This window comes from Cetorhinus maximus, chromosome 12, assembly GCF_964194155.1.
Source record: "Cetorhinus maximus chromosome 12, sCetMax3.hap1.1, whole genome shotgun sequence".
Taxonomy (NCBI): Eukaryota; Metazoa; Chordata; class Chondrichthyes; order Lamniformes; family Cetorhinidae; genus Cetorhinus; species Cetorhinus maximus.
This window is the reverse complement of record NC_135890.1, coordinates 99,364,175-99,382,342: the sequence shown is the minus strand read 5'-3', so window position 1 is coordinate 99,382,342 and position 18,168 is coordinate 99,364,175. Positions and strand designations below refer to the sequence as shown.

Sequence of the window (18,168 nt, the reverse complement as noted above, 5' to 3'; positions counted from 1 at the left end):
TGCATGCTGCCTAATGCTGACTGATAATAATACAGCCCCTGTTCAAACCTTACACAGCCTATAATCAGGCATTCGGGAAAAGCTATCACCTGGTGAGCAAGTTAAGATTGCCATGTTAATGATACTGCAACATATAAATCTGTTAGAATGGGCAGAGTCAGCATTCATTACTCACCTGTTTTATCTGGAATGGGTATTTGTTCTTATTTTAAAAAGTGAATTTATTTTATTTGACTATCTTTTAAGTTGACAGCCAGAAAGAAAGCCGTCACAAGTGATGCCTATAAAATGGTGCACCAGTTATTTAGTGGGGTATTTGTAAATAGATATTTGTGAATAGATGAAGGTATTTGTAAATACTTATATGGGACACATTTTGATTCAAACTGTTTGGATTGTTAACTCATCAGTAATGCTGATGGTGATTCAGTCCAGTTCTGCTGTTCCAGTACCTTGGGCTACTGAATCACCTGGGCACAGTAAATGGATGGAGCCATATGGCGCCCAACCAATTTTCTGCCCATGTAAATTAATATATGGAAGATCAGATGGACTCCCTCACAGGTGGGTGCGTCTCCCTGCTCAATTTTCCTGGATATACTGCGTCAAGACAATCCAAATGTCCGAGGAAACCGGGAAAATCTACCCTTGTTCCTCAACGTATCTGGAGTCCATTTGTAACATAGTTCCCATTTACTCAGCAAGGTGAAGTTACGCATGTTCATTCAGGTCAGATAATGTCTGAAACTCAAGTTAAGTTCTTACACCATTGATATTTAATCCTAGTGTTAACATTACAGTGAAGGCCTGAATTTCACATGTGCCAGTAAACCTCTAAGTTTTGGCAATATTTCTGCTTCATAGCAGCCCTCAGATTTCCCCATATGGAGAGTTAACAACAACGTGGAGCCAAAGGGCCTGTTTCCATGTTGTAACATTTATGTTTTCCAACTTCCTCTAATGCTGAGGTCCAAGGTGTCAACTGAATGGGCCATTAGGACAGTGGAACAACTAACTTTCTACCTGACTGTTTTATTTGCAAAAAAAAAGATAAAGAAGCAATGAAGTAAGATCCTCTGCCGTTCTCTCTTTTTATTTTGTTTTTCTATTGACGTGAAGGGGTGTGTGCCTTTCAGAGGGGTAAGACTCCAGCAGAGTTTTCAAATCATGTTCAGTGGAGATAGAAAAGAATTGCTCTTTCAATTATAAATTAGCCTCCACTTTGGCTGACTATTCCAAGCACAGAGTACAATCACTGGAAAATCTAAAGGCTGATGGATTGGAATCTTAATATTTAAATGTCCACAAGAAAAAAAAACTATTGAAAGTGGCACTGCCTTTGGAATCACCAATAATAGTCTGCTTCTGCTCAGCAAGAGGACATGTAGCATAGTGTGGTTAACCCTGTGGCCTGCTTTCTGCAACTGCAGTTTTATTCAATAGTTTGCACATCATTTAATTCCTCCTCTATACACAGTGCATCACCCTTGAAATATTATTTTATCTTAGAACTGGCTGACAGAGTAAATCAGGACACTAGGCCATCCCACTGCTAGGTTCTGAATTCACCTCCAATAAATGCAATGAAGGTTTTTACTCAATGTCGACTGTAAAGCGCTGAAGCAAAATTAATTGCAGCAGTTTTGACCCAATTCTTAGAGAACATAAGTTGGCAGCACAAAGCCATCCAAAGTTCAAGAGTTAACTGGTAGCTGTACTTAGAGAAATCAGAAGTATAGTTGAAATGAGTCAAGGAAAGATCATTGCTTTTGCAGTGTGGTCCTTGGCTGGTGGTTGTGAAGCATATCATTGGGCATTTTAGCAGTAGATTTAGCCTGTATCAATCTCTAATATATCCAATTTGGGAGAAATTGAAGTTGACACCATGTTGGCTTTCCTTTTTTTTCCTTAAGTGATGCCTCACTTTATCAGTATCAAGTTGGCTAAACAAGCACCTCAGACAATAATCCATAATTCCACATGTGTAATGGCATCAACAACAGAAGCAAAACTGAATCTGATAGTCTCTGAGGAGAAATTCTCTCTTCAGGCTGTTACTTTGGAAGGAGTCTGATAAATGACACACAGAACAGAAGCCTAAATACTGGTCATCTCTTTATATAAATTAGAACATAAGAAATAGGAACAGGAGTAGACCATTCGTCCCCTCGAGCCTGCTCCGCCATTCTTGTGTTTCGATTTCCACATTCCCATCTAACCCTGATGTCCTTTGATTCCCTCGCCTAACAAGAACCTATCTACCTCTGCCTTAAAAATATTCAATGACCCCCACCTCCACCGCCTTCTGAGGCTGAGAATTCCAAAGGTGCACAACCCTCTGAGAGAAAAAGTTTCTCCTCATCTCTGTCGTGATATTGTTGGGTAACACAAACCGAAGTAAGAGCTACATTTCGATTTTTCTGTTATTCAAACATCAGAACAAAGCATCCTGTACATGTTTTACTTAAATGGCCTGTTGCAACCTAGAGGTTCATTTTAGCATGGTGAAGTCCAAACTATGAAAAAGGGACAGGGACATGGTCGAGGAATAAAAAGGACACTGGATTTCAGAATCCACCATTTCAAACTGATGGCTGGGACTTCTGATGAGCTCTCCCCCCATTGCTTCTAAAGCTATGCCATTGCAAAATAAATTCAATGTGACATGAACTTATCAAAATGAAGCCCCTAAAATTATGTTGCCTCAAGCCGTGATTAATAGGCAAATACTTAATGTACTCATCTGAAATTCTCTGTCGCTATTATCAGAGGGTTTACCCCATTTATTTCAAATGGGTTAGTAACTGTACTAAATTAGCAGAGCAATTTCAGACAAACTTCTTAACAGTCTGAATGTTAGAATTTATTCTAATATTTTAGGAGTTTTACTACCAATTAACGATAGCACTCGTGCTACAATTAAACTCGGCAAGCTCAAACTCAGCACCATGATTGCCATAAATGTGCAAACCTGAATAGTAACCCTTTTACAATGTACTTTTGCTAGTGAAAATGATTATCCATTGAGCCTATTCATAGCACAGTATTGGTCTGTACAGTACTGTACTCCATCAAAGGTTGAATACGTAACCAATTGTAAAAATCATAGTAAGATGATCAGTTATGTCATGAAAATTAAAATTTTAAATGAGTCTAAAAGCACATTCGCAGAGCCACAAATTTGTCTGAATCGTGGGTTATTCAGGGTAACCTCCCATGAAGGAATTGTTTCATCTAACATTGTATATTGCTTCACTTGTGAGCTGCTACATCAATGCCAAAACTACCACTTGGTAGCAGCCAACAGTGCTCAATAACTTATTTGTAATTAATATCTGACTACAGTTATTTCCTTGGTGATATATAAAAGATGAAGTTAAACAAATAAGCAATGCCTCCGTGAATGATGTCTACAAGAGGGAGCCCTGGCTATTATTTGAAAAGGAGCCAAAACATGATGAGAAATATGTATATAGTCCTGCCAATTGTTCTATGAAGAGTATATCATCTAGAAACATCAGAGACAATTAAGAGTAAAGTAACTGTACTACAGCATATTAGACAATGAAGGAAGAGTAAGTAACTGGGCCGATAGCACAAATTATGGTTGGGTGTGGAATCAATCCCAGAAATTTGGCCTAAAGAAACTTAGCTTTTTGGTCAATCTGACAGCAATGAACTTTGCCTTTATTAGAACTGCCCACCTCCTTTAAGTATCATCCAGCAAAACTTTATCTTAAAATAGCAAGATCTCTTCTTGCTCATCTCTGAATTTATATCAAAGAAAAGAAAGAAAGGTGCATTTCGAGAGCACCTATCAAACCTCAGGGCCTCCCAAAACGTTTACGGGAAATGTAAGTTGGAATCTTCCAGTCCCAGCAGCAGCAGGAAGCGTGGTGGGCGGGGGAACTTAATTAGGCCTGAGGCCAAAAATCAGACGAAGCAACACGAATTCTATTCTTGGGAATTTAAAGACGGGTTGAGTTTCCTGGCGAACAATGTCAGGAAGTCCTTTTGTATGTATCAGCATGTCATGCATGCTCATTAAAAAGGACACCTCGCCGGAATTAAGTTCCACCTTCAACTTAAGTTCCCTGCCAGCAGGAAATTAGAACATTCAGTTTTACAATGATATACAAGTGGCACGCACCTGAAGAGATTCATTGCTTCCACGACTTTGAGGTCAGTGGACACTGCTTCCGCCTTCTTGAGGGCTGCTCATAACTTCACTCATATCAGGTGCCAGTAGCACAAGCTGTGCAAAGGCTGGGAGGGGGTGTGGGGTAAGGTGGAAAGGGTGGAGCGGAGGCTGGGCTTGGGAGGCAGGCTAAAGGGGGAGGGGAGGGAGGCTGTCCGGGTGCACTTTAAATATGGCGCCCAGACCTTGAAGCCCATGAGGTAACGCAGGTAGGGCAACTTCCTGCCCGCCCCCGCCAAGGGTGCAAGATGGCGTGTGTTCAGCTGTCCTGCCCCCCAGTGGGAATCACTCACACTTTCGAGTCCGCAACCGAACTCAGACTTCAGAGTGGAAGATCCCGCCCGTAATTATGGTTGTAATGTGGTGGAAACATGGCAGCCAACTTGAGCATAGCAAGATCCCACAAACAGCAATGTTGTTACGAATAAATCATCAGTTTTAGTGACGCTGGTTGCAAGGTAAATATTGGCCAGTACACCAGGAGTATCCCTCAGCTCCTTTTTGAATACAGTCCATAATTCCACATATGCAATGGCATCACCAATAGAAGTAAACTCCTCCACAAAAAGTGTGTTCCTTCACTCACATTCTTCAATGCTTTTCCCATGAGTAAATCCTTCCATGTAATGTAGCTGCATGATGCATTTGGGCTGCACAGTGACACAGAGGAATCACTATGTCCTTCTTAAAATTTGATTTTGTCACCTCCTAATCTGCTTGCACTAGGAGACGCATATTAAAAGAAAAGGAGGATAAACCCCAAAATTACTGCCTATGAGGTGGCAGCCCTGCAGTTTCTGGACTGAGATATCACTGAGTGGCAGAGGATGTGAATGTAGGAAATATTTCCGCAGCTCGAGGTTTGTAATAGGATTTTCCTTTTCTGTCTTCTATTCCTATTCACCCACTCATTCCCTAAAATCAAAGCACACCCTGAAGTGCAATACCATGTCTCTCACTCTGCTGAAAGCTATTTATGAGAGGTTCTCATAAGGACAGCACTGGGACATGTATTGTTATTCTCTGTGTCTCGATGTGCGAGAAGCAAAATCAGCTACACTGAACAAGCCAGAACCTGTAACGTCGCTAACTCTATAATCCTCCAAAGTGTCATCCCTGGTCCCTCCACCCATAAGGACCTCATCACTGAGGATCAGAAGGACACATTGGGTGATGTACAGAGCATCAGTGGGTAAGAGCAGTTGGTGCTAGCAGAGGTGCAGCATGTTTCTGCTATGTACAGGGCCAGCTCACAGTCACCCTTAGCCAATGATGCCTGGGGTCTGGACCTCAGCTGAAGTTTTCTCAGCATCAATGGTTGGTGCAGTCATTGGGAACTGTGCAAAGCAGCCTTCAATATATGACAGCAATTGTGGAAGAGTCTAATACTTACACCTGAGCTTTGTTCATAGATAGAGGCACAGCATTGCAATGCATGATGTTGCGTCCAGCTGGATAACACTACATGTTGTGGTCCCACAAGGAACCAAATTAGACACTATTACATTTTTAGCCATCATAAGCAATGCCTGCAATGATATCATCATGTCTATTCATCGCTATATGTGGATGACTGACCCTCTTGGAGTGTTGTATTCAAGGTGACTCATCTCACATGCAAAGGGACCCACTTTGATGAGTGGATGGGCAACAGCAAAAGAGTGAGATTGAATTTCCAAAAGTGCAATGCAATAGAAGTATCTCAATCGTGACCTATTCACTGTGTTTAATAATTATGTAATTAAGTTGAATACGTAGTGCCTGTTTGGAATGCTGGACTTACCAAAGAGCATGTGAACAAGCTCTTGCCAAACTATATGAAAGTACACATGCAATAGAATGAAGGAGAAAATAAGCTCTTGAACAAATAGATTGTAAGATAGCCCAATTCCATACTTCATAAAACTCATAAATAGCATGTATATGATAGATAATTTAATGAACTCAACCTGACAACATATGATCCATGGACTATAATACAGAATGAGGCATGCAGTGGACCTTTCATTTCTATTCTGTAAATTAAGGAGACCTGTATTTTGCAACATATTGTAATTATGCATGTGCTGGAATGATAATTAATTGTGCAATCCTTTTATTATTTTATACACTTTTTCATTTTACTGATTTTTTTATAACTATGTCATGAATTATGATTACTTGTTCTATTTGTTTCATCATCACAATTCGGCACGTTCCGCTATGATTTTTCAATAAACCGATTATAAATTTTTTTTAAAACTCCAATGACGTCTGAGTTGCCACACCTCAGCCCTAAGGACTGTTGCAGCATTTCCAATAAATGCTCAGACAACTGCAGTAGAGTCCCTGGGTTCCCAAATGCAATAGGTTCTCTCTACCTTGGACAGGTTTGGGGTTTGTACGGTGAAAGTTGTTGACAGGGGTCTCAATAATTTCATCACTGCCGTTAGGTGCGCTGTCACGCAGATTTGCTGGGCATGGTGAGAATGTGCCCGATAGCAGGCATGGGTGAAACGTGCACAATTGATGGTGCTGTCTCTCAGATTGTCAACATCTCCTCCGTCATCTCCCATTCCCCCACTCCGTTAAGTATACATATTCTCAAGAGAGGACGGAGGGGGGGCACTTGTGCAGCTGCTGGAGTGGCAGAGCACGGCCATTTTGGAACCCAAATCATGCAACCCTGGGTTGACTGTCACATGTGACTTGTACCTTGGTGGAGTGACACCACTTGTTATTCACCAAGTTTGTGTGTATTGGAATATGTAGAGTCACGGGATTCCACGGTATCACCAGAGAATTTCTGGCATTTGAAAGGTTCTCCATAGGGAAACTGATACATACAGTACCAAGCGAGACACCAGACATCCATCTGATCTCTCTATGTACTGCCTATTGACTCATATTGCTGCTGTCCATGTGGTTGCTCACAAAGAACCTTGGTACAAAAGTTGAAGGTTGAAGTGAACACATCAGGCACTGGCAGCTTGACTGCAAGGTAGATTGCAAACTTCGTCGACGCAGACACAGTTCCTTGGACAAATCAAAGATAAGTGGACCATTGCCTGTACACTTGGGTTGGAGGACAAAAGCAGGTGGACACCGTCCTCTCCTGGTACCATCTCACCCACCTGGCACCCACTGGTTACCCCTCTTCTCCTCTTTCACCAAATAACACACGGCGAGATAAATCCATAGTCTCAAAAAAGGGCTGAGCCAAAACCCAACACAAAAAAACATTTTCGAAAATAGAACTGTTTAAATAAAATGCAGTAAAAATAACCTGCAGATAAAGATTGGAATAGAATAATAAGAAAGCACTTACGTAATTCGCTCTCTACTTTCTATTCAAAGACCTTGTCACCCTGTGTGCTTAACTTGTAAGGCCTATGTTATCAATATACTTGATATTTTAAAATGAAATTGCCACTTTGCAACAGGAACATCCATCTCTGGCTGTAAAAGCACTATGTGCATATTACAGCCACATATCCAGCATCATCATTCTTCATCCATATTTCTGATTAGCCAAGAGTTGTTAATGGGATCTTAATGCAGCAAACTCTACACTAATAACTATTAACAAATCACATCATTGCTTCAATCATTCAACTTCCTCCTACAGCTATGATGAATTTGGTTCCAATGTCTTTCTAATTTTTAAACAGATTATAAAGTCAAACCAACTCTAAAATATTAAACTCATTCATTTTCCCATAACACGTGCAAGAGAAAATGTCAATTTTATATTCCTCTTCAAGAACCTTAACACTCAGCAACAAGGGGCTGGATTTTACGTGCCCCCATTGGGCATGTTTTTGGCTGGAGGGGGCGAGGCACATAAAATAGGTTAAAATAGGTAAAATAGGCTAATGCACCACCTACCCACCCATGCATGAGCTCACCCCCATAATAGGCTAGGTGGGCGGGCACCAAAATTGGCAGCCTGCCCACCATATGTAAATAAAAATTAAGGGTCATTTAGGTTTGTTATCAAGCCTGCTGATCTGAATAATACGCTGACCACACCATAACATGGTTGGGCGGTTGGTCAGGGGTGACGGGACGTTTTTAAAGGCCTAGATGAGAAATAATGGGAAGGAAGCGGGGGACACAACCTTCAGGGGGTGCCCTGCGTGCATCAGGGGCACTATCCCCAAGATATCACACACCCTTCCTTCCGCGCCACCTGCCCAAAAGAAGCCAGCCCCCCCACGCCTCCCTCTACCCCTCTATGGGCTCTGGAATCCCTCCCTGCCATAAAACACCAAGCCTTACCTTCCCAGGGCAGCCATCACCTTGCACGAGCCTTCTTCCTGCAGACCCAGCAGCGCCCACTACTTAGCTCTGGCACTGCTGGCACTGATGGAGCTGCCGGCCAACTTGATTGGCCGGCAGCTCCCGAGGGCAGGGCTTCCTCCTGAGTGAAGGGTGGAAGTCCCACTCTCCTGCTGGGCGGGCTGGCAAGGAGGGAGTTGGTTTCCGGCCAACTTTGCTTCAGGGAGGGGAGCAATTCTCACCCTCCCGTAAAATGCAGGCCAAGGTGTTAGCTCTGATGGGTTCGGATGAAAGGTCATTGACCTGAAACATTAACTCAGTTTCGTTCTCCTTGGAAGCTGCCAGACCTGCTGGCTATTTCCAGCATTTTCTGTTTTTATTTCACATTTCCAGCATTCGCAGTGTTTTGCTTTTGTAAGGTGTTAGCTCTTTCTTGTTCCCACTGGATCATTTTGGTTGTCATATTTTAACACATTGTTTCCCTAAGGTGGAACAATTGCATTACTCTCACATAATTTCAATATACCTCAGTGTCTTTCTGTAATTTTTCCTCTTCCTGCAAGTATTTTCTTCTCCCGGACCTCTCTAACTTTCCTACATCTCCCACTATGCTTTCCTTACACTTCCTTCAAAGATGAGGATTTTCACTTCTTGTGCAAGATTACTGTACCTGGGCAGTAAATCTTTTTCTAATGTTGAGTAGAGAAATTCATGATGAACAATCTGCTCTCAGACAATGTATTCTTCCATATTCATTTGATCCCCTTTAAGGATTAATGTTTCAATAGGGCCTTACGAAATGTGATGTCTTCATTGTTTGTCGAACTCCTTTTCTCTGCTTCCACCTCCTACACTTTTCCTCTATTTCATATACTAGATGGGGTTGGTTTTCTTGATTGAGTAAGCATGAAATCTGGAAAGCACATTTATCACAATTCTTTTCTTTCCCAATGTCATGCATCGCCTCTCTTTGATTCCACTTCATCTACCTCTGCCTCTCTCAGATAAATCACCAGTCTAGGTTCAGGAGGGAGAGAAAGTAGCAAACTCTCAGGATGGTTGGCGATGAGCTTCATGGCAGTTGTTGGGGGTGGGGGGGGTGGAATTTGGGGTGAGGAGCAGAAATTGGTTTTACGCTGGAGTGAAATCACAGTGGGACCATCCGATGGTGTCCACCGTGGCGGAACACGAATTCCGCTGGAGGCCAGCGTGAACACAATTTGCATCCCGCTAAGGGGGTTAAAAATAAGGCCCGACTGGAATTGTCCTCCTCACACCCGATTTACCATTGTGCCAGCGGCAAACACGCCAGCCCAAAACACACCTGGACAAGTGTGACATGCAGAAGCCAGGACTTACCTTTAAGGCCTTGCATGGGAAACAGCCCCCGATAGCCGAAAAATAAAGAAAAATAACTTGGCAGCGAAATGGAAGATTAATTTTAATAGAGGTGGAAACAAATAGTCTTTTAGTGATTGGCAGTTTAAAAAAATCGAATGCTATTATTGTCACAGAAATGGACATATATTGAGGCAGTGCAAGGAAAGATTCAAGCAGCCTTGTAAACAAAAGAAGAAGCCCAATGAAATCTACAATGTAGAAGAGCCTGAAACAACAAATTCAGACATTTACTCATTGCTCAATCTGAAAGTTGGAAAAACAGAACCAATATTTGTCACAGTGAAAGTAAATGGCAAACCTGTTAGAATGGAAGTGGACACAGGAGCTTCCACTACAGTAATTGGAGAACATACCTTCAGATATCTGAATAATGGTGAACATCAATTAAGTTTAGAAGAAACAACTGCCAAACTCAAAACATATACGGATGAAGACATTCAAGTAAAAAGCATAAGCTGAGTAACTGTCCATTATGGGAGCCAATCGGCAAAGCTATCGGTGTTAGCATTGAAAAGCAGAGGACCAAGCTTTCTAGGGCAAAATTGGCTAAGGGAAATCAACCTTGATTGGCCACTGAGATTCCAAAAGGAAGCTGGAAGTGTTTCTGCTTTGAAAAAGGAGTGTGTAAGGACTCAACAAACTGAAGAAATGCAGGTTATCTTAAGCCAAAACCTGGAAGAACAGTAGAAGAAACTCAAAGAGACCCTGCTTGATGACAGAGTTTGAGACGAGGTGAGCAGCCTTCACAGGGAAAAAGATAACTTACTGAAAGACCTTCACACACTACAAGATTCCCTCAAGTCAAAGTTTGCACCTCTGGAAAAGTATGAAGAGAAACAGGAAGAATTCAGCTCCTCTCTGAACAAACTGAAGAATGAGTTGGCAGAGAAGAAACAACAATGCTCAATTTTCCAGGAGGCAGCAAACAAAAATGAAAAAGAGACAGAAGAGCTGAAGAATCAGCTAAATGAAGCCAAAGAGACTTGGAAGTGAAAGCCTCAGAAATTTCCAAAAAGCAGGCAGATAATGAAATTTTGGGAGACTCAGCCACTGAGCTCAGACAAGTTGAACTTGCATCTGAGAGAAGCCTGGCCAACAGTGGAGTCAAAAAAGAAGGCCAAGATTAAAGTCTGTGCTAGAAAGAAGGCACTTAGAAAGAAGATACAGAAATACTAATAGGACTTTAATTCTGGCAGCATACGAATACACTTTCGTACATAGGCCTGGCAATCAAATCGTAAACGCCGATGCCCTCGGTCATTTGCCTTTACAAGAAAATGATAGCACGTCCCAGTTCCACAGGAACTTGTCTTACTGTCAAATTTCTTAGATTCCTCGCCAGTATGTGCTCAACAGATCAGAAACTGGACAAGTAGGGACCCAGTCCTACCTCAAGTATGAGAACAAGTGCTACATGGTTGGTCACAGGAGCCCGTATCTGATATCTGATGAAATGAAAACCTACTTCAATAGGAGACATGAAATAACCAGCCAGGATGGCATCTTATTGTGGGGAGCACAAATGATAGTTCTTCTAAAGGGAAGGGAGCTACTTTTAATTGAACTACACAGTGCCCACCCAGGAATTCCCTGAATGAAGACCATAGCACGCAGCTATTTATGGTGGCCTGGGATGGAATGTGAAATAGCACTGTGTGCAATGTCAGCAACTGCAAAAGTTGCCAGTGGCAGCTCCATTACACCCATGGGAGTGGCCAGGTAGACTCTGGGTGCGGTTACACATTGACTATGTTGGACCTTTCCAAGGAACAATGTTTCTGCTTATTGTCGATGTCATTTTCATTACAGGACTACCTCTCACGCTACAACAGGTGTCACACCTGCGGAGTTATTGCTGAAACGCCATCTCAGGACGAGATTGAGCTTAATAATGCCGAATTTAGAGGGGAAGGTGGAAAGGAGTCAGGGAGGCAGAAAACCAGACACAACGGGCATAGTCTCGAGAGGAAATTTACCAGGGGAGAGCCAGTATACGTGAAGAACATCGGGGAAGGACCAAAGTGATTACTGGAGGAAATAAGTGCGGTGACTGGACCTCAATCTCACCACGTGGAGGTGGGAGGCCGGATCATCTGGAAACATGTGGACCATTTAAGGAAGAGAGAGACAAATCACCAAGATTTGGTTACACCAGTGACCATGAACAGGTCTGCGTTTCCTGTTGAGGATACTCAACCCAGGACTGACATGTCTGATGTTTCTGTAAGAATTGAGGATACAGAACTGCAAGTGCCCACTGAAGCACCTGATGTTCAGGCAACTCCGGAAAAGGAGGTTCCTGACAAAGAATCTGAAGTTGAGAAGCTGCGACGTTCCACATGTACCAGGAAACCATCTGAAAGACTGAACTTGTAAATTCCTTACCCATATTATGTTGTCTTGAAAAATTTGTACTTGCAAATATAATATGTATAGCCGAGTTAAAGGGGGAGGAATGTAGTAATTATGGTTTGGTTTAGTGTGTAACGTACCTTTAAGAATAATATGTGTAAGAAAGATCACGTGATCTGTAGTGACCAATAGGAGGGTAGCATGGGTTACTCAACAGTCTGTGTAGAGATAGAGTTGGAGTTGAAAGCACACGTGTAGTTGTTGCTGTGTATATTGTAAATAAACTTAATGTTCCCACCCAAGAAGTGCCTGCAGATCAACTCTACCAACAATAGCAGCAATTCGGCCACCCTTACAACAGGCCTGCTTTGGAACATCACAGTCTTGGCCATGGGCTGCTACAGATGATTGGCAAAGTGGAGGGAGAGGAAGGTCTGGGTGTGAGTGGCAGAAGGTGTGCTGGTGGGGGGGTTGGGGGGGTTTGCGGTGGTGAGGTTTGGAGGGGGAAGCGTAGGTGTCGGGGGGTGAGGTTGGGAGTGGGAGGTCAAAGGTGTCAGGGCGGAACAGGGAGTATGGGGGAGGAGGGTATAACGGGGAGGATTTCTGCAAGTGGGTAGGTAGGTGCATGGGGGGAGGTAGGTGTAAGGGAGGAAGTTTGGAGGGGGCAAGGTATCCAGGGGGAGGAGGGAGTTCGGAGAGGGGAAGGTAACCGGGGGGAGGAGGGAGTAAGGATGGAGGAGGGAGTAAGGGGTGGATGTTCAGGTGAGCGTGCAATGGAGGGGCCTGTGGAGTCAACGACTGCCTCCTGGGGAGTGAACTGAGGGTGGGCATGGCAGGAGGGAATGGGGAGTGTCAGAGAGGGCGGAGGGAGCAGGTAGAGTGAGAGGGTGAGGGTATGTCGGTAATGGTAGAAGGGGCACGAGGGTGGTTGGTGGGGACTCAGAGGCAGAGCCAGCCCCTGGGGGTGGGAAAGAAGAGATCGGGGAGGTCAATGTGGATGGGTGTGGAATTTTCAGGAAGGTAGGGAACCTGTATGTTCACCTGGACATCCTAGAATGACAAGGGTTCGTGTTGGTAGGTGACGATGAGGAGATAGAAGGTGATGCCGGGGGAGTCCACAATGATGGGGGGAAAAGGACATGGGTGACTGAGGGAGGGGACAGGACAGGGGAGCTGATCAAAAAATTTGACTACAACCATGGTTTTCAAATCGAAAGTGAGCGGAGCCTCATGTTGGACGGGCACAGGTGCTGCATGGGAGTGAGATCAGTGGGTGGGTGGAGATGCAGGTCAGCTCAGATGGACAATGGAAAGGGGACCCCAGCAGGCAGCATTGAAAATGCTCAGGACAGTGAGATGAGTGTGATGGATGAAGACTCCGCATACTTGGAAGAGTGCTTGCACAAGGCTCCGAAAGTCCCTGCCCTACACACACTTCTCCACCCAGAATCACTTGTGGTCCAGCTGTGCGCAGCTGAACTGCTCATCGATGGGGAGCGGAGTTGGGGAATGCAGGGGAGGATTCACGAAGCCTATCAATGAATTTGAAAGACATTACACACTATTCAGTGAAAGTGAATATATTTTCAGATTGGGGAGATAGTGGCCTCACGTGGGTGTTCGGCACCGACCTCACTGTCAGTGCAGGCAGGGTCCATGTCCTCACCAGTCAGCGTGATGGCACGCTCCTCAAAGTGAGTGAGGGGTCTAATGTGGACCACTTCACCCTGGTCTGGGACCTCTACCTGTTGATGTGAGCCAGCTTCTCCTGCATGAAAACAGATGGAGAGAGTGTGAGCAGGACGCATGGCCCTGCGTGGAATGTTTGTGTGGTGAATGGAGCCATGGAGGGGATGAGGACACGAGCTCCAGAGGATATGAGCCTGATGGAGATGTGAGGGTGTGTGTGAGAGTTAGTGGTGTTGTCCCTTGAGGTGTGAGATCCCTGTGGATGTGCGATGGGTTTGTGAGTGTGTGAGCTGAGAGTGATGAGGTGGTTGACTTACCCTGGCGGAACGGATGAGAGCATTTATCCTCTTCCTGTACTGAATGGCTGACCTGCTCTATGGTCCGGTGGCACTGACCGCCACTGCTCCCGCCTCCCAGGCCAGACTGATAACTCTGGTGGGCCTCCTGCGGCCAGATTGGGAGTAGAGGACATCGCGGCGGCCTTCCCCTGCGTCCAGCAGGTGCTCCAGAGAGGCGTCACTAAATTTGGGGGTTGCTGCCTTCGGGGCCATCTGGCACCTGGAGCAGTCCTGATCTGTGGACATGTAGTAGGTACGCACTCTGAGGCGCTTTAAATATGGCGCCCGAAGCGAGGAAGTGCTGAGGTCACAGAGTGGCAGGCAAATCCAAGCCCACTCGCCAGCGGTCCAGCGTGTTTCCCGTGAATGCATTATTAATGAGGCAGGACGCGCTGGGAAGGGGACGATACGGCACAGAAGCCCGCCATTGCGGCCGGCGGGTAAAATGTCTTTTTCGCGCCCGTTACCGCACTTAGTGCAAATTTGGGACGATTCCGCCTTCAGATGCAGAATCAGACCACCTTCAAAATGCTGCCTTAATCATCAGCACTTCTTTTATGGGAAAAGTAACAATAATTAACAGGAACAATAAAAATCAAAAGAAAAGATGTATGCGCAGCAAATTCTCTCCTGTGTCGTTAGTTAGTTTTTAGCTGTTAAATTAATTGCCAGAAGTGCTAGTTCAAGCTTCCCACGCATTCTGTCTGCACTGCTGAAGTGGCAATCTTATTGTAATTAAGGTTTAAAAACATTTCCCCCTACTTACTAATGAGAATTGGCAATATAATCACGGGCAAACGACAAGATGCAAACAGGAAAAATAGAAAAGTGTCATGTATAGGCTTTGGTTTGGGCCAGATTAAAGGTATATATTAATTGCTTTTTTTGCTTTTCCAAAGTAATCCAAGGCCATACAAAAGCTGTTGCAAGCGTTTCAATTACATCCTTTCAGACAATATCTTGGACAGCTTTTATTTTTCCCTCTTGGATCCTAAGTTTATGAAAATTCTGAACATTTTGTTACATTTTATTGGTTATATACCACTCCTTCTCAGCAATATAAAGAAAGAACATCAACACTAGACCTTGGTCACACTGACTCAAATTCTCAAAAGGTTTCTTACCTCGTAAATGAGCCGCAATGTATTCCTTATTAAGGGAGATCTTCCCAATGACATCATCGTACCTGAAAATTTTAAATAGAAAACATTTCAATAGAACTTGGTGTTTTATAAATATGTATCCCATTTCTGTTCATGAGCTCCCAGCAGCCTATGCTCCCCACCAGAAGAGTGAAGTTAGAAAATTGGCCTTAAATGTTTTAATTTCCAATGAAATTCTATTGCATATTAGCTATGCGTTGGTGTTACTCTGTGTGGGAGTGGCATTACACAAGAATGACATTATGACCTCAGTTATCTCCGAGCTATGAACTGTCCAGGATTGAAATTAGAATTGATGTTGTGTTTCAGTTGGGTAAATGTGCTTCAACGAAGTAGATATTTTTGTTTTCCATTAATCCAAAACCCTGTTTACGCTTTTTGAATGGAGAATTATTCAGTTCCAGAAAGGATATCCCAAAGTGAATGTGATTTCTTACAAAGCATTTACTGAGGGGCCTACAAGTCAATTCATTCATTGTCAGGTACTAAATGACTTTCCCTTTGCATGTGGCAAGCTTGAATTGTGATCCAAACTTAATAGGAAACTTTCTTTAAGTGTTGAGAGCGATCTAATATAAATAGAGCACATATTTGCATGACCCAGATGCCACCTGCTTTGCTTGCTTGTCCCATGGTGGACCCATGACCTGGGGCGGGGTGGCGGGGGACACTAGATTTCTACAGGAAAGGCCTAAAATTTATTTGGGGTGCAAAGCAGCTCTCTGTCACCACCCAAAGCAATATCAAACTAATTTTCAAATTTCCCTTTCAGGCGTCTTTTTGCCCCTATTCACTTTTACTCTGGGTCGCTTCACACTTTCCACCAGTGCATGTTACCCAGAAACCTCAATATAATGGATCCCTGAGGTTCAGAAGGGATTGTCTGACTGGAATTACCACCAGTCTGTTCTGGAATCTTCAGACAAGGTACAAGAAGTCAGCTTGCTTGACTTACAGAATTTCCACATTGCCTGAACACAAATCTTTGAAGGTAACAGGGCAGGTTAACAAAGCAGTAAATAAAAATATGGGACCATGCATCTTATAAATAGGGGTATATGAGCCAGGGAGTTATACTAAATTCATATAAAACACCGACTCAGCCCTAGCTGGAGTACTGTGTTCAATTCTGGGCATTACACTTTGGGAAGAATGGGAAGGCTTTGGAGTGAGTGCTTCATTAGAATGGTTCCAGGAATGAAGGATTACAGCTATGTGCAAAGATGGGAGAAGCTGGGGTTGTTCTCCTTAGGCTAAGAAGAGATTTGATAGAGCTGTTTAAAATCATGAAGGATTTTGATGAAGTAAAGGGAAATGGTTTCCAATAGCCTGAGGGTCGATAGCCAGAATGCAGAGATTCACGGGGCTGAATTTTAAGTGCGCGATCGGCAGGCCCAGGGATGGTCGGGAAACGGGTTGCCGACCACGATCGGCCCCCGGCCATGATATCACGCTGGCTGGCCAATTAACGGCCAGCCAGCGTGAAGCGCTTGCTGAAACAGTCAGCGCTGCCTTGGCTGGGGGAGCGGGAGGAGGGCGAGCGCTGAAGTCAGCGTTGGAATGAAAGCTCCCTGAAGGCAGAGAGCTGCCTCAGGGAGCTGAAGAATTTAAATACAAAAAAATAACGATTTTAAAAACCGGGAAAATATGCCCACGCATCAGAATCAGTCACCGGTACATATGGACGATTAAAAGTCCGTTCAAACATTTTTTAAAAATTAATATCAGAAACCTCATTCCGCCTTTGGATGAGGTTTCCTGAAAAATGCAAAGGCCGCCTGGCCGATTCACCCGCCCGCCAATTGTAATGTTGGACGGACAGCGAAAAATCCCAGTTTTAATTACGCCGTGAATGGGTTTAATACCCCCCTTAATTGTCAGCGGGCGTCCTTCCGAATTTAGCACGGGGGCGCCAGCCGAAATATCACGCAAGTGCACACTCGCCCGACGTCATCCTGCCCTACTTTACGCTCAAGCATGTTGGGCATGCACCCGCACATCGAGCAAAAAATTCTGCCCAAGGTGCTAGGCAAAAGAACGAGAGGCGATGTGAGGAAAATTTTCTCTATGCAACAAGTGACTTGGATTTGGACTGCATTGCCTGAAAGAGTGGTGAAAACAGATTTAATAGAGGCCTTCAAAAAGCCTTCAAAAGAGAATTGGATAAATACTTTAAGGAGAAAAATATTGCAGGGAAAGAGCCAAGGAAGTGGAACTAACTGGACTATTCTTCAAAAGAACTGGCACAGTCATGATGGGTCAAGTGGCCTCCTTCTGTGCTATACTATTCTATAGTTCTATCCAACCTACCATAATCAGCTCGAGTTGACAGGTGTTCATTTTGAAGCAACACAGCACTTCAGCCTTTAACCTGCAAACTCACATATGCCACTACTGTGTTTCTAAGGCACAGTCCATGTGTTGGCTTTCATGTGCAAATATCAGGCCCCCTCCCACAGCACTGTTCTTGTTCAAGTCCTTCTACTACCGAAGTGAGAGTGAACATGTAGACCATGAGTGGGAATCCCTTTCTCACAAGAACAGGAATTCTCACACAATGTGCAGCAGCCAGGATCACTGCCAGTAAAGGTTGAGCTTGAGTGAGAGAAGTGTTGAAGTGGAAAGGGGAAAGCGAATGTGAGAAGGTGAAGGGGAAGGGAAGAGGATAGAAGCCATGAATAGTGCTTTATGAAAGCAGGATAGCACAGCAGAAGCCAAGAGCATTATTTGAGCATGAAGGAGGCAGGAGGGAGCAGCATCAACCGAG

General features: G+C 44.0%; 1 protein-coding gene across 2 annotated transcripts in view; it reads right to left on the bottom strand.

The window, feature by feature from the left end:
• rasal1a (RAS protein activator like 1a (GAP1 like)) overlaps positions 1-18,168 on the bottom strand; it is a 286,840-nt gene that overhangs the window by 220,200 nt on the left and 48,472 nt on the right. For both annotated transcript variants that reach the window (XM_078554231.1, XM_078554232.1), the window contains exon 4: positions 15,363-15,424. In XM_078554231.1, the coding sequence (XP_078410357.1) occupies positions 15,363-15,424 (62 nt within the window). The remainder of the gene's footprint in view (positions 1-15,362; positions 15,425-18,168) is intronic.